We start from the raw sequence: 22137 nt of genomic DNA, 5'->3' as shown, positions 1-22137 counted from the left end.
TCTTGCTCAGGTTGAATAATAAGATTTCATTATGCCAAAGAGAAAATTGGAATGGGCATTTTTTAAGCGCTTCCTCAAAGAAATGCAAGTCCTGTGATTAACCTGTGGGTAACTCTGAAAGCTGACAGGCAAAACACTGCATCTTCTCATTTGAAAAAGAATAAAGGTACGAATTTGCCTCTGTGTGAAAGTGCTGCCTAAGTGTGTTTTTTATCCCTTAAAGAAACTATTCGAAACATTTCACGTTCCTGGGATTTAGGAGCTGCATACAAGAAGTGCATGTTCATTTGATCACTGGGTGGGAGAGGGAGGCTGGTTTTCAAATGCTTTTTTGTAACACTAAAAAAAAGCCAGTCTATTTACGTGCCTTCTGCACTACAACTTTGTAAGTAGTTGGCAAATCTCAGATACCCACTAATGCTACTGTGAGGGGCTGACACTGATTCCTGCATCCATCATTTAGCCCACATTCCACTTATGTTGGTGGATCTGTCAAACACAGGAAATCTCCATCTGCCCAGATTGGTCAGACAAAATAAACTGGAGACTGAGAACCTTCTCCCTGTCACAACATGATGTCTGTGTAACGTTCAGCTGTCACTCAGAGCAGATCAACAGTCTGTCCCTGTGTCAGAGGCACCAAACTCCTGAGCAGAGTTGTCACAGGAATGTTTGTCACACTGGGGATGTCCAGGAGCCTTACATCGATGTAATTGGCATTGATGTAGTCAGAGTGAGGGTCCCCATCCAGCAGCTGCAATCTCACTCTTGAGTGATCATCTGAAAGAAGGAAAAGGAAAAAAAAGTGACAGTAACGATAAACGGGAGTTTCTGAGCGGTTCGTGTGCTGGTTCCTGCAAATGGGTATCACAGAAACACACAATGTCCTAAGTTGGAAGGATCATCAAAGTCCAGCTCCTGGCCCTGCACAGCACACCCCCAAGAATCCCACCATGTGCCTGGTAATTGGGTAATTCAATATTTACAATAATAAAAACCATCACATGTATCCCTGTTCCTAAAAACCTTTGTGTTTAAGACGTAGTGTTTGCATCCTTAAGTCAGTCATGTTCTGTGTTCATTAAATTTGCTGCTGTCACCATAGTCCTTATGGAGGTTTGAGACAGGTCCCAAATGCTGCCTGGTTTGGGAGTCTTGGGACAGATCTTTGCAGGGTGTATCTCCATTACAAAAGGCATTTTCCCACTAGGAAGTTACAACCTCCCTGGCTTCACCTGATCTATGGAAACTGAGGCAAGAGCTAAAACTGACGGGACCAGGATAAAAATAAATAGGTCACAACAGAGGTATAGAAGATTAAGGAGGGTAAAATGGCAAACGAAACCCTGCAAACAAGAAATGGGGCAACCCAGAAACCTGAAGGGAAATATGAAAGGAAATCAGAGCAACGTTCCTTTATGCAACCCCCAGAACTCACAGCGGCAAAATGGCATCAAGGCAGTGCTGAAAAAAACAACAAAATTAGAAATGTTCATCTCTTCGAGGAGGTTCAAAGTTACTTTAGATAAGGCAATAAAACAGCAGAGATCAATCTTTTCATCTCCCAGCACGCTCCACAGTTCAGACGCAGGAAGGAACTACCCCAGCGGGCAGATTATGTCATGATTTTCCACCAAGGGAATAGTTTGATCTTTCTCTGGAACAGCTGGTGCTGGGCTCTGTCACAGGAGATACTCCTGAGCCAGGCTGCTGATGTGATTTGCTCTGGCAATCCCAGCACTGGCATGGAATTAATTGCAGAACTGCTATCTAAGGGCCAGTTGCTTGGCAAAGGCTCCTGGGTTACAGGGGTCATTGCTGGCCATGCTGTGCTCATTTCTAAATGATTTTTTAAAAGAAGTATAATATCGAGTCCATTAAGTTTATTTCCTCCCTACCAGCTATATAGACCGTAGCTCTGACAGCAAAGCTTTAATGTTCACCAGCACTTTGCAAAATACAGGCCCGGGCATGATTTACATTCAATTAAAAGGAACCATAGCAATGAAACATAAAAATACGAGGCGCAATTCTGCAGCAACTCAGTCAAAAAGGGTTTTTGTCATGACTTAATTAAATGTAGAATCAGATAATAATTGTGAAGACAGATGTTTGGGCAGCTCTGAAACCCAAGGCTTGGATATATATTAAATATTCATTCGGTTATGTAAAGGAATGGTCCTACTCTGTTCATTCTTTGGGTGAGATTTACACACCTCGTTGCTGTGTTTATGAAATCCCACATTTGCATTCGGAGAAGGTTATGCAGGTGAATCCATCAGAAGCTCTGTTATATTTGTATTAATAAATATCACCTTTGTAGACACAGGGAAGTGGGTACATTTCTCAGAGCGCTGATGTCCCCAATTACCTGCGCTCAAGGCAACTGCACGAGGAGCTGCAGTAAATCATGTGCTCAGACAGACAACAAAAGAATTTATACTTAGAGCAATTCACAAAGACAGACAAAGAGCTGATTAAACTGGACATCTGGATGAAATACAGAAAAAACTCCCGCAGCCAATTTCCCACTTGCAATTCAGGGCAGCAAACGGAGCTTGTTGAGAGTCCCAGGGAACAACAGCAAAGGAAAACAAACCCTGGAGGTGATGGTGGGGAGGGGAAACATTTACTGACTCAATGCCACAAGAGAACAACGTTATGGAAGTGTCAGCTTACTGCAACTAAAAATGAGACCAAAAATGCCCCTCGTGACAAGTGAAAAGAATCCCAGGTTGATTTTTTAAAGTGGGACCAAGACAATGTCTCTGCACAGGGTGTAGCTCAAGTGCTCCAAACAACCCTCGAGGAAGGACCTGCCCCTCTTCATTTAACAGAGACAAACTCCAAAATTAAGTTTCAGCTCTTTGAGCCACTCTTTAGACAGAAACTTAAGCCAGGCAGGATGAATATCTCTGGAGGGAGCTGAGTGGGGAAGACTGGAGAAGCAGAGTGAGAAGCTTTAGGCACTTCAGACAATCACAGATAATTATGGATAAAGGAAAGAAGCTCCACAGGTGCAAAAAAAGTGTTGTTGGTTTGGGATTTTTTTAAGCCAAATAATGGAAAACCCACAAAGGGTGAAGAAATGATCATTGAAAATTAATGCTATTTATCAAAAAAAAAAAAAAAAGGAGACATCCAGGTCAAATCACATTTTGGGACCAAATGAGAAATACTTTGCTTTGGGAGGACAGAATTCAAAATATTTCATTGCATATTTTACAAAAATGAGATTAGTTCCTGAGGGAGATTTATTGCTCTTACAAGTGAGAACAGTGCAGCAGAAAAAAAAAATCTGTGTATATGCTAAGCACACAAAATATTAATGATATCTTAATGGTGTCTTTAACCTTGTTCAGAAGTTTAGGAGCAGAGTCTGGATAAAACTTCATAAAATAACTTACCTTGTAAATCTCTTCTTTCCACAAAAAACTTTGGAACTTGTTTTTTTTTTTTTTTTAAGGCAAATTATCATGCTCTTAGCAGTAAAAATCTTAGGGGCTTTTGCCTACAGACTTTAAAGGCCTTTTTAAAGCACAACAAATGTCTTCATTATATCTTCTCCCAATGGTTAAAACTGATTTCTGATTCTGCACTTTATTCACTGGACTACACTACACAAGGTGACCATGTATTTGTCACACTGAAATGAAAGGTTCACTCAACTCTTCATTAAATTTATCAGACATCATATCCCAAGTGCTACAAATGGACTCTAAGAAACTTTTAAAAATGGAGGGAGAAACAGGAAAAAAACCCGTGCCTTCAGGAACCACAAAAAATGGAAATAGGCTTTAACAAACGTATAAATAATTTTATTTCTCCCTGTTTACTATAGTCAGTATGCAAGTTAGCAGAACTCTAAATTTATATGAAGAGTACTTTGACTGAAAATTGGTCTTGAAACAGATTTCAAAAATGACAAGAATTTCAGTGAAAAGCACTGTGATCCCATTTTAGCACAAAATTGTCACCATTTTAAACTTCTGTCAAAATTCCCATTAGTGATCGTTTGAAATATCATGGCAATTTCTCCCCATCTCATTTTGACACCAGCACTGGATTAATCTCACACAACTTTCGCCATCTAAATATTACTCAGCTCGTCTAAATTGGCTGTCAAGGTTCCCCACAGTCAAGGGAGAAATCCAGACATCTTTTGAAATGACTCAACCCAGTTCTGGTACAAAAGGATGATTTGCCCTCTCAAGGACACTCTGTCCTCCCCTTTTTCCTCCCACTGATCCCAGACTGTGCCTGGAGAGCTGGGTAACAGTCAGGTGGGACAAATCCCATCCTCTCAGGGTCATAAACCATGGGCATTGCACAGACACACAAGAGTTTAGGCACTACAGGAGAAACCATGCAATAAAAATGCTTGGAAGATGAAGGATTTCTGTTCTAAATCCAATGCTGACATGGGAGGCCCTGGCACAGGTTGCCCAGAGAAGCTGTGGCTGCCCCTGGATCCCTGGAAGTGTCCAAGGCCAGGTTGGACGGGGATTGGAGCAACCTGGGTTGGTGGAAGGTGTCCCTGCCCATGGCAGGGGGTGGAATGAGATGAACTTTTAAGTTCCCTCCCAACCCAAACCATGCTGTGATTCTATGTAGGGTTTTAGGGGCACTGCACCTGCATGCCTGCTGAAAGCTCCTTTAATCTCTCTCTTGTTCATCCCTTCCACTACAAAATACTCTGATTCATTCACAGTCTTCTAGCCCAAAGCATCTGGCAGTCAGAGCATGAAGGAAATACAGCAAATTTCTCTACTGTCTTTTGTCATCAACTCAATAGTTTTTAGTGGAACATCACAAGACTTTAAACCCAGGGTGGCTCAGTGGGGAAAAGAAAGGGACAAGAAGTGCTCTCCTATGAGCTGAAGTAAAACACAATCCCATGTCTTTGCATCCTCAGCTCTCATCTGAGAGTTTGTTACTCCCCTATAATGTGATGGCTCTAAATCTGAACAAGATAGGGAGAAATAAAATAGTACCAAAGGTCCCATTTAGCTTCTGAGTATTTTCTCTTCTATGGAATAGATTCAGCTCAACCCAAAAAAGCTCAACGTCTCTCCACTAACAACCACTTTCTGATGCTCTTTGAAGGCCTCAATATCTAGGCCCTAGAGCCTAGAGATTTAAATCATTTTGCTTCAGCACATAGATGGATCCACAGCCTACCCTTGCCCCCTAAAGATAAACTTTGCATCTCCACAGCTGTCTTTGTTGTACAGCTTTTATAACCTCAATGCAGGAGCAAAACTCATGAACTCAGTTGATATAATAAAAGGTTTGAGCAGAGCAGCTTCCTCCAGCATGGGAAGTCTGGGCCATTGCAGTGCATCCTCCCACCATCCACAGTGGATTTCTGTGGTCATACAGACCCCAGATCCACTGCTCAGCTTTTCTACTTTTCCAAAAACATACCGCTGCTGTGGAAGGGAACCCCGAAAATGTGGGATTTAAAGCATGGTGGAGTTCAGAGTTCTCTTGCCTCTCCTCTCCATGAGCAGATTAGCTCTGAGATTGGTTTGCAAATGAAGAGGAGCAGGTGTTGGGGCTGACAGCACGATGTGGGTTTTCAGAGAGAGGCAGGATGTTAATCCAGCCCTGGGAGAGCAGTGAGCCGAGTAAAACAGTCCTGTAACTGTGCTATTACCCAGAAGGCCAGAAAGACAAGATCTAATCTGCTGTGATTCACTGAGCAGTGCTACTTATTGCAAGGGCTTACAAACCCCCATTTTAACACAAGTCTCTGAAGCAGTTACAGAAGTTAGATCAAAACCTGGCTTTTCAGTTCACTCCCCACAAGGCAGGGGATATCCTGTTCCAGGAGTGATAAAACAGCACTGGTGGTTAAATAAATAATGTTAATTGCTACCTGCAGCCTTTTACCAAATCAACTGGCAGGAGCAACCAGTGCCTGCTCTGAGTTTCCCCAGCCATTACAATTCTAGCACAACTAAGCAGCTCAGGGTGTCACCACGTTCCCCCTCCTCTGCTCAGGCTTTGGCACAGCTTGTACCCACCAGAGCACAATCCATTTGCAGGACATGCCTAGAGGGAACCCCTTTCCTGCTACTCTGAGCTCTGCTTTTGCTCCTTTGCTCTGGATCCTGTCACTGCCTTTACTCGGGGAAATTGCCCCGTGTTGCCCATCAGCAGGGTCTGGCTCAGCCAGTGACACTGCTGTAATTTCCCAATGGTTTTATAAAATGATGGATGTTATGCTCCTTCCTTAGGCATCCTCCCTTCATTCTCCCAGGCCTCCTCAATAGAAGCAAGGACTTCACTCCATTTTATCACTGTTGCACATTACTAAATTCTCCTTGCTGTCTTTTAGAAGAGCTGTTGTCTCCTCCTCAAACTCTTTGTTCAGATATTTGAAGTGAAGAAAACCCACTCAGCTTTGTTATTCACCTTCAGCTTGTCTGCATCCTTCCTCTTTCACTTTGCTTTCCTTATCTGTGCCTTTCCACCCTCTAAACCCCATTCTGAAATCTTTCCCAACAGCCCTTCCCACTCGAGCTTCTTTTCTGACATTTTATCCTGTGCAGACACTTCTTCCTTAGCTCTGATTACATTTTGCATTCCCTTATTCAGGTTCATCACCTCCTATCTGCTCTGCTCCTGTATTTATATTTATAGCTAAAAGGCTCACATCACTCTTCGTTAGACAACAATCCGTCTCTGTGAGCACCTTCCCTTTAGACAACAGCCCGTTCATCTTCCTGGATTTTGCTTCCTAACTTCTCACTTTTCACTTGGGAGTTCAACGTTTTCTTTGTGACCACCTTCAACCTAAGTGGGATGGTGGCTGTTGCACGGGGTCTGGCCTCTTTTCACTTCCACTTTTAAATTATGCCAAGTGCTTCCTCAGAATCACACAGAGAAACAAAGTTTTTCTCATTTCCTTCCTTATATCACACGATGGCACTTCCACCTTCAATCCAGTGTTTGCAGCCGGATGATTCATCTGTCTTAGACTCATCTAATCTCAGTTAATTGCACAGACAGGTAAATTGAGCCTCTGGCTGGAGGTGTCTCTCTTTGCCACAGGAAGCTCCCAGCGAGGTGGAGCTTTCAGGCAGCTGAAGTTAAGGGAGACAATTTTCATGCTAATTGTAATGCTCCACTACTGTCACTTCCATTTTCCACACGGAGACAAAAAGACTGATGGCCTGGGTGACCTGCTCACAACCAGTGCAAAGCCAACAGCAGAAGTGGGATCAGATCAGGGCTCACAAACTTCTGATCTTTGTTTCCAGATTTCTTCATCTTTGCCACAGGGGTTCTGAACTGAGCTGTTCTATGCCAGTCCCCCCCAAAGTGCCACATGAATAATTTCTTCCAAGTCTTAAAAGAGAGGAGATGATGTTTCTCTGCAATCTAGGTTTAGTTTGGTTTTTTGTTTGGTTGTTTGGGTTTTTTTTAATTCTTTGGTAAAGTCTATTTGTTCTACAGGAAATATATATTTAACCCAAGAAAAAAATTGCAGTGCAAAATATATCCCTCAGCATGACTTAATTTGGCTTTTATAGTATTCTATAGATGTATCCAGTCATGAAAATCTATAGCACATTCATTTATATTCTTATTTCTTGTTCTGATGGTCTCAAGCTTGGCTTCTCCAACTTGATGCCGCTCAGCAGCCCCTGAAAAGAATTACTTTTCACACCTCCTCCCTGCAGTCATAAGGAATAATGAAACACTGGGATGAGCTGCCCGGGGAGCCTGTGGAAAGCTCAGCCTTGGAGATCAACTTTGGAAGAGGCTTCAGAAATATCTGATAAAAATAAGAGAGATGAATCTAATCCCGCCTTGGAGAATAAAGCTGACTCAAGTGGCTTTATGGAGTTTCTGCCTGTGTTTCTGCAATGTATCAATATTCCAATAACATCAACGATAACTGATCACTGAAAGAAGTAAACTAAGAGGTTTCAGTGCATTTTCAGCTGCCTTATTGTGATTCTGAGGCAGAAGTTGAGCTTGTCCCACCCATCAAACCAGCTCTCTGGGGACAAGCAGCGACTGCTCCACTGGTTCCTGACCACAAGGAAGGAGGAAATCTGATCTCTGAGACACATTTAAAAACCTGATCTACCTGCAGCTCCTTTTGTGCTCCCTTGTGAAAGCTCTGGGATATGAAGTAAAAATGGACAGAAAATGGGCATCATCACATACTGTGAAAATCTCACAAAAGCATTCAGCCCTTAAATTACAAACATGAAGCACAAAGCAAGGCTGATATAAGATGGGTAAAACCCCCACAAATCCATGCAATGATGTCATGTAAAATAATTATAAACCCCCCCATAAAACAAACCCGAACATGTTAGCCTGCAACAAATGGACTGAGCTCCTGAACGCTCAGCACTGTAAACCAGATTGCAGTGAGCTCCTCAAACACACTCCTTCCCACAGCATGCACATAAAATCTCCCAGGAAGCTCAGTTTAATGTGAATTTACACCTACAGGAGATTATGTTCCCGTATCTGTTCTTATTGCGGTTTTCATCCTCCTTGGCCGTGTCCCAGGACGCCGTTTGGCCCTCGGGGAGTGCCTGCAAAACAAACAACAGTGGCCTGTTTATAAAGAGCTGCCCAGTGCCTTCAGGTGGGTGAAGAGGCCTGAGCAGGACAAAAATAAAGGCGCTGAATAATTCAGCAGCTGACCAAGCAAAAGGCTCTTTGAGGAAAGGGTGTCTCCACTAATGCGAAATGTGCAGACCATTTGCATCTCTTGGCTTCTGCCAGCCAAGAACAGTTTTCCTCCTGCTACTTCTCATCTAAAAGGATCAGGGGAATTTGTTTCTGGCTGCACAGCCACAGGGTAACCTCATTTTCCCCTGCAGAACAAGACTGGTGGAGATCTCAGGTAAGTACACCTCTGAGAGAACCCAGAGGGCTGAAACGCAGCGCTCGGCCCTTCGTACTGGAGTTGAAAATAGATACAGTGGTTTCACCAATTTCTGTGTTAATAATGGGTGATGCAATACAATCCACTGGCTGGTTTGCTCTGAGGAAAAATAAAGCAGCTCGGGGTTTTAGGTCAGTATAAGGAAGAGGGGCAAAACAAGGTAAAACACGCCCGTGAAGTATGAAAATAAAAAGTCATTTCCCTAAAATCTGCTCTTTCAGTTGAAGAAGGATGGGTAGGGGAGACTGGCAGCACTCAGTGCTACCCTACCTACAGCTTGGCCCTACAACTGCTCTGAACACACTGGAATGAGCCATTTCCCCCTTGAGACATGTCCAGGGAGGAATTTAAGGCAGAGCCTGGAAAGCAGCGGTTGGCACGGGATGGTGGCTGGAAGATGGTCCTGGGTGAGAAGAACAGCTCCCCCTGAACTGCCTCAATAGTTCTGCCTCCTCCAAGATGTACTCCCTAACATGATTCTACATCACCAAAACCAACATTATGAATTGTATTATTTCTGCTCCCCGGGGAATTACGGGGGTTTTATACCCCAATCATCGTAAAATCCTATCTGCCTCAGCTAGCAGCTGTGCTAGGAAATGAATTTATATTCATCTTCACAAGCCATCCAGGTCTATTATGTGCCTGAATGCAATAGCAGAGAGACACAATTAGGATCTACAACACTGACATTACAATTAAACTTAATATGAGCAAACCCCTGGCAGAGCAGATCGCTGTGAATGTCCCCCAAAGGGATCCAGGACAGCAAATGTCAGGCACTGCAGCACTGCCAGGAGCACTGCTGACAAAAACAGGGACAGCCAGTTCCCATTCAAACACCCAGGAGAAAGAGTAATAACTCTGTAATTGGGCAGGCCTTTGATCACACATAGATTTCCTTTGCAGACAGTTGTTTCCAAATAGCAGCTCATCTCCTGAGCAAAAACACCCGACCAACAAACCCACACACAACAAAAAAATGCCCCAGTAAAAGAAAAGAGGTGAGACAGGCTCATTTTCATCTTTGAAGACTGAGGAAAAAGGTGCCTTATTTTTCCACTAATATCAAATTGACCAGGTTGACCAGAGAATGGCAACAGGCATGAGGCACCTAATTAGAGCCTGATCTGAAAAGGAAAACAAATAAAAGAAATAAAAGCAAGCCCTTTCTCATGACTTCCATGTGGACTGAGCTGTCTTGTCCAGAGAAAACACATTCAGGCCCAATAAATCTCTTTTCAATGAACCATATCCTTTCATGAGATTTGAACATGAAATTCTCTGCTGAAATTGATGTTTTTATATTTGCTGATAGAGCCTCCAAAGATTTAAGAGTCCAGGAATTTTCATCTCGTTCAATCCCACAGAAATCTCTGCTTCCCACAGAACTGTCCAGCCCCAAAGGGAGGGAGCTGTGTGAGCAACACAAACCACCTCTGCAGGGGGGCACCTTATAAACCTTTTATAAACATCAGATGAACAAATTGGGGTAACTCCATATGCACTGGTTGTACAGCCCAAAGAATTTTCCTGTGTGATCACTAAAAATGCAGCACCAAGAATTGAAACTGCATTAGAAATAAAGACAAAAATATCAATTATAATGAGGTTGCATCCACAAAAAGAGGAGCACACCTAATGTTCTGCTCCTTCAGGTTTTGTTGGTACAAGAACTACCTCCATAACTGCAAAAAAGTTACTAATTCTGTTTCTATCTGCATTATCAGCAATGTTAAATCAGGACAGATCACTCAGGCACTGGTAGTTAATTCATATTTCACAGGAAACGCTCCCCCTTCTTCCTTTGACTTGGTAACAGCAGAATTTCAGTGTTCAATAAACTATACTTGATTTTTAGGCTTTTTCTACTTCTAAAACTTTCTAAACTCCTTTTAGAGAAGTTTTGGGAAATTTATACTGCAATATCTTCCCACTAGTGGAATTTAGGTTACAGTGAAGCTTTTTAAACTATAAATTGATCTAAATTTTAGCTGAAATTACAAGGATAGATCTCTCAAAGTCAGATTCATCTCAATCAAGCTTCCTAAGCACCACGGCCCAAACATGACTGAAGTGTTCCCATTAAATTGAGGCTTACTGCAAGCCAATTTAAATTTCCAATGGATGCATTTAGTTAGTCTGCTGTTTGTTTTTAATTTAAATACGAAAATTTGAATCCTTCATCTGCACTGATCTACCTCAATGCTGCAGTATTGCTGCCAAAGGCAACAACATCAGTTAAAAGCGTCCCTGTTCATCCCAAATTGTGCCATGGAGGCCTGGCCCTCTCCCTGCAGTCACTCACTCCTCAACAGTGGTGGAAAAACTGTTCCCACAACTCTGCTGAGAGCCAGAATTAAAAAACGTTTTGGCTAAAAAAAAAAAAATAACCTGAAAAGAAGTATTTCAGCCATTCATTTTGCAGTGCTATGTCATAACCTGGACCACTGGATCTGTTCTTTTGACCACAGGAAGATGTGTAGGCAGAAATTAAAGGGTTAAAACCCAGAGGTGACTTCCATAACAATTTCAATACTATGATGCTTGAGGAAGGAGCCACAAAATCCAAAATAGCTAAACCATCTCAGTAATGCAGCAGGAGAATGTGCTTTAGTGACATCCTAAATCATAATGGAAAATGAGTTTGGGTAATTAAGCTTATTATCTCCTCAGCCAGTAATTGGTGCTTGCAGTAAGTCTACGGGACTAGTCCCACGGCTCACAACAAATCAGGGCTGATACGTTCTGGAAAAGGAACTGGAGACATTTAAATGAGTCCTGTTTAAATGTTTATGGCTATTCCTAATCCCAAATAGTGCCATCTACACCCAGAGCCACAGATAAGATTTTTTTCCCTTCTGTCCTGCTTGTTTCGTTGCTGAACAGAAGCAGCAGCCAAAAAAGGTCCAAGTCACACCTTGCCCTCAGGTGCACAGGAAGGCCCAAAATAACCCCCCCACGGGGAGTGCTGACAGATTCCCACGTTCACACTCAGTTATCATCCACTTCACACCAGCACTGACACCTCTTACACAATCACATCCTGCTTCTCAGCTCGGCGTGGAGCCACCAGAAATGGTTTTTTTCTGGATGCCCTCAGTAAAACCCGCTGCCTGTGCCCCAACATGGAGGTGGCAGGCAGCCTTTAAACAAACATGGAATGCTATTTCCAGGTTACCGAGCAGAGATGGGAATATACAGAGATAAGAGATTGTCATGTGTGACTGATATGCTCCCTTCAAAGTGATTTTTCATGAGAGTAAAATTATTTGGTAACATGTCACTAAACAGGCTGCAATTTATGCTATCAATTTGCAAAGTAAGTAGAAAATCAGCTCCTTGGAAGAAAAAAAAAAGAACATATTTGGAGGCGACACTGATATTAGCGTCTGAAAACACGTTTTAAAAAGAGACATCAAATTCTTTTTTAAGACTTTACCGACTGTTCTGCAAAGCGTTTTGCAGAGCCGGTTTTGCAGCTTTGTGCTCCTGCAGATCCCCACTCTCAGCCGGGCTCCAACCTCCCACCTTCCCGGAGATTCCTGACATCCTCCCTGCTTTTGTGGCGCTGCTATTTGGAGCCGAAGTGCTGCCTGCATCCCGTGCTCCAAAGCCCGAATTCCAGCCTGGAAAAACGCCCCTTACGGCGGGCAATTAGCGGCGACTGAAGGGTGGGACAGCCCAGGGGATCTGTGAGCTCGTGGCAGCCTCCAGGCTACTCCTCCTAAAGAAAGGAATTATGCAAATCCATGGAATGTCACCGTCATTACACACGTCTGTAGATGGCACTTTCTGGGAAAGGCACAACTTGTGGAGCTGAAAGTTGCATTGACATTTTTCATGCTAATGTGCTATTTTGATAATTACCCGTGCCAGTGCCAGAAAATTACATATATGCCAGCACCTGTTTTCTTCTTGAGCATCAAGAGCTAGAGCTCAGGGCATCTGTAATTGGGCTGAATGCAGGTTTGGGTACTGCTCATGGAAATGGAGGCCGAGGGGGGGCTCAGCAAATCTCCTAAGGGAATTATTACCCTTTCTCAATATTAAACACAGCTCTTTATATTGATAGTTTAATTAGCACGCTTGATTATGGGGCAAGAGTGAGTAGACCTGGTTAGCATACAGTTTCCAGAAACATTTGCTATGAAACAGTCTTTGATTCCATCTGATTAAAACAAAATGCTCCTGGTGACAACCAGGAAAAGACTTGCTCTCAATTAGAGCAAAGCCCAGCATTGAGGGGGGACAAACCCCATGGACTCTCACTTGCAGGGTGCAAAAGTGAGCTGTTTTCATTAAGTAACTTATTTTTCACAGCTGTTACGTTATTTTTAAGTAGTTTTAATGCCACTGTGCATATTAATTGCTTATTGCCTTCCCACAAGCTTACTACATTCATTATAATTATCCCTTGCTAGAGCTGAGCCTCACATATGTTTGATGCTATTCCCCTCCTCTGTTTGCTCTGCTTGAAATGTATATTCCTTTTCCAGCTCCTCCCCAGTGTTGTGTTTTTCTGGTCATTTGGTCATTATATTCCTGGTCATTCTAGCTTTGGGGTGAAGATGTGGAGGGGAAGAGGGCTGTTTTCATTTTTCCAGCTTACCTGTTACTCCTCTCCTCACACAAATTTGGAAGAGCCAGAGGTTTGAGCGTACTGGAAAATTCCACCTTCATTTAAGCTGCACAAATTCCTGCCTTTGACTTGACAACTCTGCATTCAGGTCATGGTGCTGTGATTAAATTTGATCAATGGTGTGGGAGTATTTGGAGCTCCCCCAAAAGCTCAAGCAAAACCCCTTCCTTTTCTTACAGCTTGGTTTACACTATCCAAGGAAAGCAGATCAGTAAGGAAGGGACTGTGGGACTCCACGTCCTGCATTGAGTTCAGCACCTGTTAAATATTTACTGTCTGCTCTTTATGGGAGAGAGGGCACATGTTATGGGATGAGCAAAATGTCACTGACTTATTGCTATAATAAACACCTTTTCTTGGTACCTGAGGGCCACCAAAGGCTGACAGTGCTGTAAAATCCTGCCCTCATAAACCAAAATAAGAAAGGAAAGGATTAAGAGGGTGAATTAAGGAAAAGAAGCTCTTAAAACACAGTTATCCTCCCTTCCAAGGTTCTATCCCTCATGAGTGCAACTTCTTGTGAAGAAAGACAATGCACAGGTATCCCCAAAATGCCAGGCTGTGGAAGGACTGTAGGAAAATTTATTTCCAAGGTCAAGAACACTGGACTTCAAGAACATTCACCTTCATGGCTTGTCAAACACGGGGCCTGGGGAAAGACACACCCCCTGTTCTTCTCAGGGCTTTTATCATCCCTGGCCCCCCTCTGTGGGGACCTTCAAACATCTCTGCAAGGACTTACCTTTTTCTCATACCAGGGAAAGTTTCTCTGGAATGCAGGAGGAGAAAACATCCAAAACTGTCTCTAGGACAGATGCCTCTTCCAGGCAGGAAAGTCTCCCTAAGCGAAATAAGCCCTGATCTCATGATAAATCTTTCGGAAGGGTCTTCTGCCCTTACACTCCTCTACTACAAGTGAGTGAAGGTTCCTCTTACCTCATACTCCTCTTTGAAGCCATAGCCCTGTCCCCTCTTCATCTGGGTGATGTGCTGCAGCAGGTCTGCCACTCGGATGGCAGGCTGGAACTGCCCCCGGGGGTAGGACATCTCCACGGGCTCGCAGCTGCGGTACGGGTGGGTCTGGATGGTCAGCGTGGGCTGGGGCATCTCTCCATGGCTGCTGTCTGTTGGAAAGACAGGGAGGCAAAACAAGCTTTCACCACTCTGCTATTTCCAGGCTCATTCTCTGTTTTACCTGTTTCTCCCCCACCCCGTAGGTTGGGGCTGGCGAAAGGAAGCAAAGAAGTAAGTAAGAAACACACACTACATAAGTATATAAATAAGTAAGAAACAGCCTTCAGCTGCCTGGAAACTAAATCACACTGGAGTAACCCCTTGTGTCAAGGACACAAACACAAAGAGATTGGAACACAGTGAACAGCCAGCCAGGCTGCTGAGGACACAGCATAAGGGTGAGCTCCCCAGAACTCCAACAAAATTACATACCTGTCTTCACAAACCTGCAAAGAACACAGCTGAGAGATACACACAGATGAGCAAGAGATTCAAGCAGCATTTGGGGTGTACAGCACGAGATAACTGAAAGGGGCCCAAGTGAACAGCAAACAAATTATTAGCATTTCAAATAAGCCACATGGGACAGCGGAGGTAAATTAAACTGCTCCGCTAGTTCTGGCCTAAAATTTTATATGTCAATTACAAAGATGGAATATCATCAGAAATAATAAAGCAGTGTAAAAATGCAGTTATCCTGCATGCAGAAATTTAAATTTCAGATGTGTAAACTTAATAGGAAAAGGGTGGTTTTTTGGAAGAAATGGATTGAAAGAAATCTATCACTATGCAGATGGAACTGCAACCTCCTATCTCCAGCAAAACTGTGTACCCAACAAGATATTACTGGTGAACTAATAGAAAAGAATTTAAATAATAACTTCAATTACCAAACAACTGACTGTAACAACTTTTAATAACAGGAACTCAGATTAAATGAAAAATTCAGTTTCTTATCTACTAGAGTTGACCAAATTTAAATAGTTGGCCAAATATACCATTGGTTTTTCCTGAGATTACAGGGATCTGAGATGCTCAGGTCCTTCCACATACACAATTCTTTCTGATCTTACCCAAAGCCAAGCTTTAGCAAACAAAAAACCTCCCTCCCTCAGACTGTTGATAAACCCCCCTTAAGCTGGCACACACAGGGCTTGTTCACTGACAGAGAGCTGAAACACCCCCCTCATCAGCAACACTGCAACCCTGTCTTTGAAGGCATAAAGAATAAACAAATCAAATTGCAATTTCAGGGTGGGCTTTGTGAGGCAGAAATATGGTCAGAATGCTACTGTAAACATTGCTTGAGAAAGCACTGTGGGGCTGGATCAGAGGCAGTGAGGGCTCCCTGTGCCCCTCCTGTGAAGGTGGGCAGGAGCAGAGAGGTGAGGGATCCCTCTGTCTCCTTGGCAGCTGGTGAACCAGTGACATGACAAAACATGACAAATAACACCTTAGCTGGTTTACTGTTAGATTAAGGGGAAGATATGAAGACAGGGATATGCTGTGTTTGGAAGCTGGAGGACTATGAGGAGGAGAGAGGAATGCCAGCAGTGGACACTGCTGCTTGATCACCAGTGAGATAAAATCATCTGGTGGGTGAATTATCACATCCCGCTCTTCTGAAATAAATTAGCACACTGATCATCTGCTCTGAAGATGAGACTCCTGAATTTAAGGATTTCTAGGTGCCAGGTTCTCATCAACACAGTCACATTCCCAGGACACTCGGAGATTTACAGGGCTATGGCTCAAGCGAAGCAACCCTCACATACAAAATGTGAATAAATTTGGGATTTAAGGAAGAGTAACATCCAAAGCACTTGTATAATCATCCCTAATGCTCTGACTAATGACAGTGTGAGAACTCCGAGCAGAGGGAATTTCAAGGCCTATTAATTCCCCTTGTTGGATTGGCTTTCCCAATGCATCTTTCCCCCCCTATTCCCTATTAAGCTCCCGTAATGGGAAGGAGAAGATTTTTATCGCGGACCATTTCCGACAGACGTACTATGCTTAATTTTCCATCATTAGGCTTAATACAAACCCAATCTCACAATTGGCTTCTCTCAGGAACCTGCAAGTAATGCCACAATTTTATCAGCCCCAATTAAAAAACATTATGAGATCCCTATTCGAGAGGGAGCCTTAAAACTAATGTGTGGTTCTGGAGCTAATACAGGGAGGGCACAGCAGAGCACAGGCCACCTGTAAAATGCAGCTCAGATCAGCCAACTCCTTTGCAAGCAATTACTGATTTCTCTCTTCATCAGTTCCTTTAATTCTGCTGTACTTGGCTCTCTTCTCAAAGAGATGTATCACAGGGAGACGTGAGAGCCAGGAAAGTGGTGCCCCCTCCCTTCCAGAATAATTTCTCTCAAAGTAGGTGCTCATGTTACAGGTCTGGAACAGGAAGAAGGTGCTCAGAAGCAAAGAGGGGTCTGTCTCTGGCCTTTGAGTCTATAGTGACAACTGGTCTATTTGGTCAGTGAGATAAAAATTGGTACAAACCCCACTGATTGTAGGAACAACTCTTGCAGCATTGTCACAGAGTCACAGAATGGTTTGAGTTGGAAGGGACCTTAAAGATCATCTTGTTCCATCCCCCCTTCTATGGGCAGGGATACCTCCACTAGACCAGGTTGCTCCAAGCCCCATCCTTGGACACTTCCAGGGATGGGGCAGCCACAGTTTCTCTGAACAACCTGTGCCAGGGCCTCCCCACCCTCACAGGGAACACTGTCAAGTGTGGTCCATGGCATCACACCTTTTGTGTGCCCCTCACCCAGCCACATCTTTCTGCTTAAAGAAAAGTATCACACAACCTGGGTCACCTACTCTCAGCCCTGTGACACACAGCTGAAACAAGATCATCACCTCCTCCAGACCTCCATGACAAACACATCCTGAACATCCTCTGTGTTACCTGCAAAAAAACCTGATCCCAACAACTGCACCAGCTCCAGATTGTCTGTTGTTGCCACCAGCATTTTATCTGGGCCAAGGAAAATGTAGAGGTGCTTTTAGGGAGACAAACTGCCACGTAAGAGGCGAGCCTGGAGTTTACACGTTGTGCTACTAAAGCCTGATGCAAGTAACACATTGTTCCTCCTCCACCTCATCAGCCCATGAGTGTGGAGCTCAGTGTGGTTAATGAGCTGCTCAGAAAGGCACAGCACCCTCTCCAAGATGTGCTGTTTACAGCAATCCTGTGAACAATTCACAGTGCAGGTACGAGGGGAGGGAGCAGCAAAGTGATCTCTCACCAGGACAGTCAACCAAGAGAGCCTTTAGAGGGCTGGCAAACGGGCTTTGCTTTTCCTGCAGGTTGCAGCTACGAACCACATCTCATTCCTTTTGGCACAATTATTACTGGAAAAGACAACAATAGATACCAGCAAAGTCAGGCCTGTACTTTAATTGTTGCACTAAAGGCAAGTCGAAGCAATTTTCCACAGTCCCTTTTCTCTGTCAGCTTCTCACAAACATGTCCCCAGTCCCCTGCAGAAGAGGATGACTTTGAGGACAAACTGACCAAGACTTTTCACTAAATTTTTGGCAGTGGCTCTGAAGCACGTGTGCCTTCCACGAGTTTTTGGTCAGAAAAGAAAAGCAAGAAAATAACTTTTTTTTTTGTAGGAAAGTTGCACGAAATAATTCACTCTAATACTCAAAAACTACTAAACATACAGAATTGTGCATCGGGGTTTTCTGGATTATACTTCATATGCACATCTTATTTCTAGTCATATGTCCTCATATTCGTGACAGGAACACACACCATCATATTTCATTGCATACCAAAGATGGGAGTACAGTTCCAAAAAACAATCCAAATTAAAACATCTCAAGATGTGGTGATTCCATTCTGACCCCAAAAGTTGTGGCAATGGTTAATTACCCTCGCTGTCTAAACATTTCCTAATTGCAATTTGATTTTGCTTAGCTTCGATTGCAGGCACTGAATCTTATTATACCTCCTGTTAGATTAAAGAGCCCTCTGAGCATTTGAAATCCTGACCCACGCAGGCACTGATCAAATCACTTCTTCAGATCCTCTTTGATAAAGTAAATCAATTGAGAGCTTCTGAAGTCTCATTAGGGCAGGCTGCTCAGGGTCCTGGTTCTTTCCCAGAACCATTTCCAGTTTTCCACAGTTCTTTTTTGTGCAGCTGTAAATAAGACAGGTGTTCTGCCTGTTGCTGGAAACACACTCGTAATTAGAGAATCATTTCTAATATTAGCAGCTTGTGACAGCAAGGTCTGTTACCCTTGTTTGTTAACCCTTTCTAGTGCAATACTTTTACTCCCCACACTAAGATGCCCTTTGCCAACACAGATGCTGGCACATTCATGATTCCCCATCCCTGGAAGTGTCCAAGGCCAGGCTGGATGGGATTTGGAGCAACCTGGGCTAGTGGAAGGTGTCCCTGCTCATGGCAGGGGGTGGAATGAGATGATCTCTAAGGTTCCTTCCAGCCCAAACCATTCTATGATCAGCCTAAGAGTTCACAGAACACCCTGAATTTTTGCAGAAGACATTAAATTAATGATTCACTGGCTCTCATATAACTAGTCTGATTGGGAGACATTTCAGGCATCTCAGCTTGCGTGTTTAGTGTGTAAGTGCAGAGGATCAAATTTAACAACGTTGACTTCACATATTTGTAAACTCTCCCTGCTTATGAAATGGTGCTTTTTGTGGCTCTCTTTGCTGGAGAAAATAATCATGAACTTGTTGAACTCAATTCTGAGGTCTTCTTTTGCCAAAAGAAACAGAACAGAGCCCAGCACGCAGAGGGGAGCTGGAGCAGAGGCCAGTGAGGTGGAATCTTCCCCCATTTGATGAGTAACCCTGAGGGTGAGATACTATTGCCTGCCTATTGCTGCTACACCATCTTGTATTATATACTTTTGTGCTACCCAGACAAGGGAAATAAATATGTTTCCCTCCACAGAAAAACTGATCAACTTCTCCACAGATGTCACAGATAAAGATGAAGAGCAGCTGAGGAATTAGATTCCCAGTCTCAAAGTGACTCTGTACGATCAGTGCAACATCCCAGTAAGGCTGCTGGGAGGGGACCTGCTCCTCCAGGCACCTTTGGGGATTAAAGCTTTAGATGCTTTTATAGATATCATCTTGTTTTGTAAACACAGTTAGAGAAATGGATATCTGGACACACAGTATGATGTTGCCTCCTGACCAGAAAACCAACTTAAGCCTCAGACAACTAAAAGCAAAGCTGAACTAACGTGTCATCTTCTATACATGAAGTTTCTTTCAAAACTTTTGCTTTAATAACCACAAATTCCTTCTGTGTCTGAAACGACAGGCCTATCATCTCTGCTTATATTTTTATTCTCTTAGCCTTGGCAAGTGATAAGATGTGGTAAGACATCCTTTGCACAAAATAAATTATGTTTTGAGTGGTGTTTGTGATGGATTTAATTACACACAGAGCCAGTCTCTCTACACCAGAGTAAGGGCTGTCATCTTGACATCTCCTGAGGATGACTCCAGCATGGCTGATACCTCCTGCCCTTACACCAGGGATATGGTGCAAGCTGGAAAAAATAATTTGCTTTTTTGTGTGCATCAAGGCTTTGTTATATGATAAATATCCAGCTATAATGTACTATCTACAACACCAACAGTGCTATGGCAAAGCAGAGTCAAAACATCCCTTATCAAATGATATCAACTGAGCTATGAAAAGCCTTAACAAAAAGCCTTCTGATAGCAGGCTTGACAGAGAACAGAAGATACACCTTCCATTTCAAAGGCTGTGAAGAAGCCACATATCCATAATTTTTTTAAAAAAGTAAGTAATTTTCTCCAGGTTCTAGAGATTTTTAAGACTTGCTTGGTTAACACCTTATGCAAGAGCATTCTAATAGTATAAAAACCATTCCACACATTTTCTTCATCAGTTAGCTTAGAAAAAAAATCCTGTTAAAGGCACAAAGTTCCTTTGGTGAGGTGGGCAAAGATTTGGGGACAAGTGTAACTGCAGCTCTTCAGCTGTGTGGACCTTGCCAAGTCAAATCTCTCTTTGCCTCCTCGGCGAGGAGAAGGTGCCAGACCTACCCACCTCTCAGAGCAATTCATTAGTTACAGCTGAAAAACCACTGGCAGCTTCAAAACACCACAGGAAACTAGAAGCCATTAATGGCTGGAAAAGAGAGTTTTCCAAGCCACCTGATCTTCTGCAGGCAGACAGAAATGTAAGAGAAGTTCAGCTCAAGGATCCCTACAAGGGTCTGCCCCTCCATTGCTCCCTTCTGCTGCCAACCTGAGCACAGGGAAATGATGGGAAAGCCTCTCCCACAGCTCCTTGTCAGGGGCTGCCATGGCCTGGGAGGCTGCAGATACAACTGAACAGGTCAAGCTGTTGATTTTTGAGCTTCCATTGCATAAAAATAACTCATCCCACAATTAAAAGAACCAGTAATGCTGTTAGAGCAGCGATATTGGCTTCTGAACATCTCTGAGTCCTTCAAACCAGGTTGTGGATACACTCACAGCAGACTGGTTAAGAATGGGCAAAGCCCATCCAAGCTACATAAGAGTGAAATCCGGGGAAAATTTCTCTGTCTTTCTAAGCCCAAGCCAGCTTCATTACAAGGAGCTCTCCCTGCTTGTTCTGCCCATCTGCAAGCAGCTACAAGGCACTGCAGTCCCCATCCTCTCTGGAGGGCAGCAGCTCCTGTTGTGAGGATCCTGAAATGAGAAAAAGGCTGAATGTCCTCACATACTGCTGGGAGATGACAGTGGATGCAAGGGAAAGACATGCTGGTTCCCTGGGAGAGACTGCACTGATCAGATCTCCTGAACATCCTCAAGAGGTCCTGGTCATGAACATTTTCTCTCAAAAACAACCTCTCAGCTTGTGCTCCCTCCTCTTCAGGTGAATATCCACCTCTTTTATTTCTCAGTGTCAGATATTCAGTTCTCTAGTGAAGGTCTTTGTGAGAAACATTTAAAATCCAGAGTTGTCCAGGACTGGAAGAGAAAATGACCTCACTAAAAACATGCATTACATAAGAAAGGATTAATCAAGCATGGGATAGGGTAGAGGCAAAACCAAAATCCCCTGGATCTTACTATCAACAAATCTTGTCCCAGTCAAGCCTAGGGAGTCATCTACTACTGCAGATACAGAACATTTATTAGCAGAATGTACAACAGCTGGGAACAAACAGTGCTGAACTGCAGGCAGAGCCCAGAGATGGATATTGGTAGTGGGATGACTGATGTCCCTTTTAAGATATCTTTCTCTGTCCTGGGAATGAATATTAAGGAACATCAAAAATTAAACTTATTTTGCTCATACAGCAACATCCAAGGTCTGATGAATCTTTCTGAGAAGCCAGAACACCAAGGTTTTAATTTGTCTTCGAGTCACAAGACAGAAATTTCTCCAGTGCCAAGGAACGTTTCACAGCCTGTTAAATTCAGGTGGAACTGGGGCGGTGACCAGTCAGTGTAATTCAGGTCTTAAAAGTGCTCTAAACTTCACATCCCATGTGTAAAGCAGGGAAATCAATTCTTACTCAG

General features: G+C 43.4%; 1 protein-coding gene across 1 annotated transcript in view; it reads right to left on the bottom strand.

Annotated features, from left to right (window-relative positions):
- The window catches only part of PTPRT (protein tyrosine phosphatase receptor type T), a 282106-nt gene that overhangs the window by 30966 nt on the left and 229003 nt on the right, over nucleotides 1-22137 (bottom strand). Inside the window, exons 17-19 of the mRNA XM_039382339.1 lie at nucleotides 14499-14686; nucleotides 8477-8564; nucleotides 704-780 (exon numbers count right to left, since the gene is read on the bottom strand). Of these exons, the coding sequence (XP_039238273.1) occupies nucleotides 704-780; nucleotides 8477-8564; nucleotides 14499-14686 (353 nt within the window). The remainder of the gene's footprint in view (nucleotides 1-703; nucleotides 781-8476; nucleotides 8565-14498; nucleotides 14687-22137) is intronic.

The sequence above is a fragment of the Pipra filicauda genome, unplaced genomic scaffold (assembly GCF_003945595.2).
Source record: "Pipra filicauda isolate LSUMZ 115617 unplaced genomic scaffold, ASM394559v2 scaffold265_size1292809_pilon, whole genome shotgun sequence".
NCBI classification, from domain to species: Eukaryota; Metazoa; Chordata; class Aves; order Passeriformes; family Pipridae; genus Pipra; species Pipra filicauda.
Note: the sequence above shows the minus strand (reverse complement) of the source record. Positions and strands in the feature narration are given on the sequence as shown.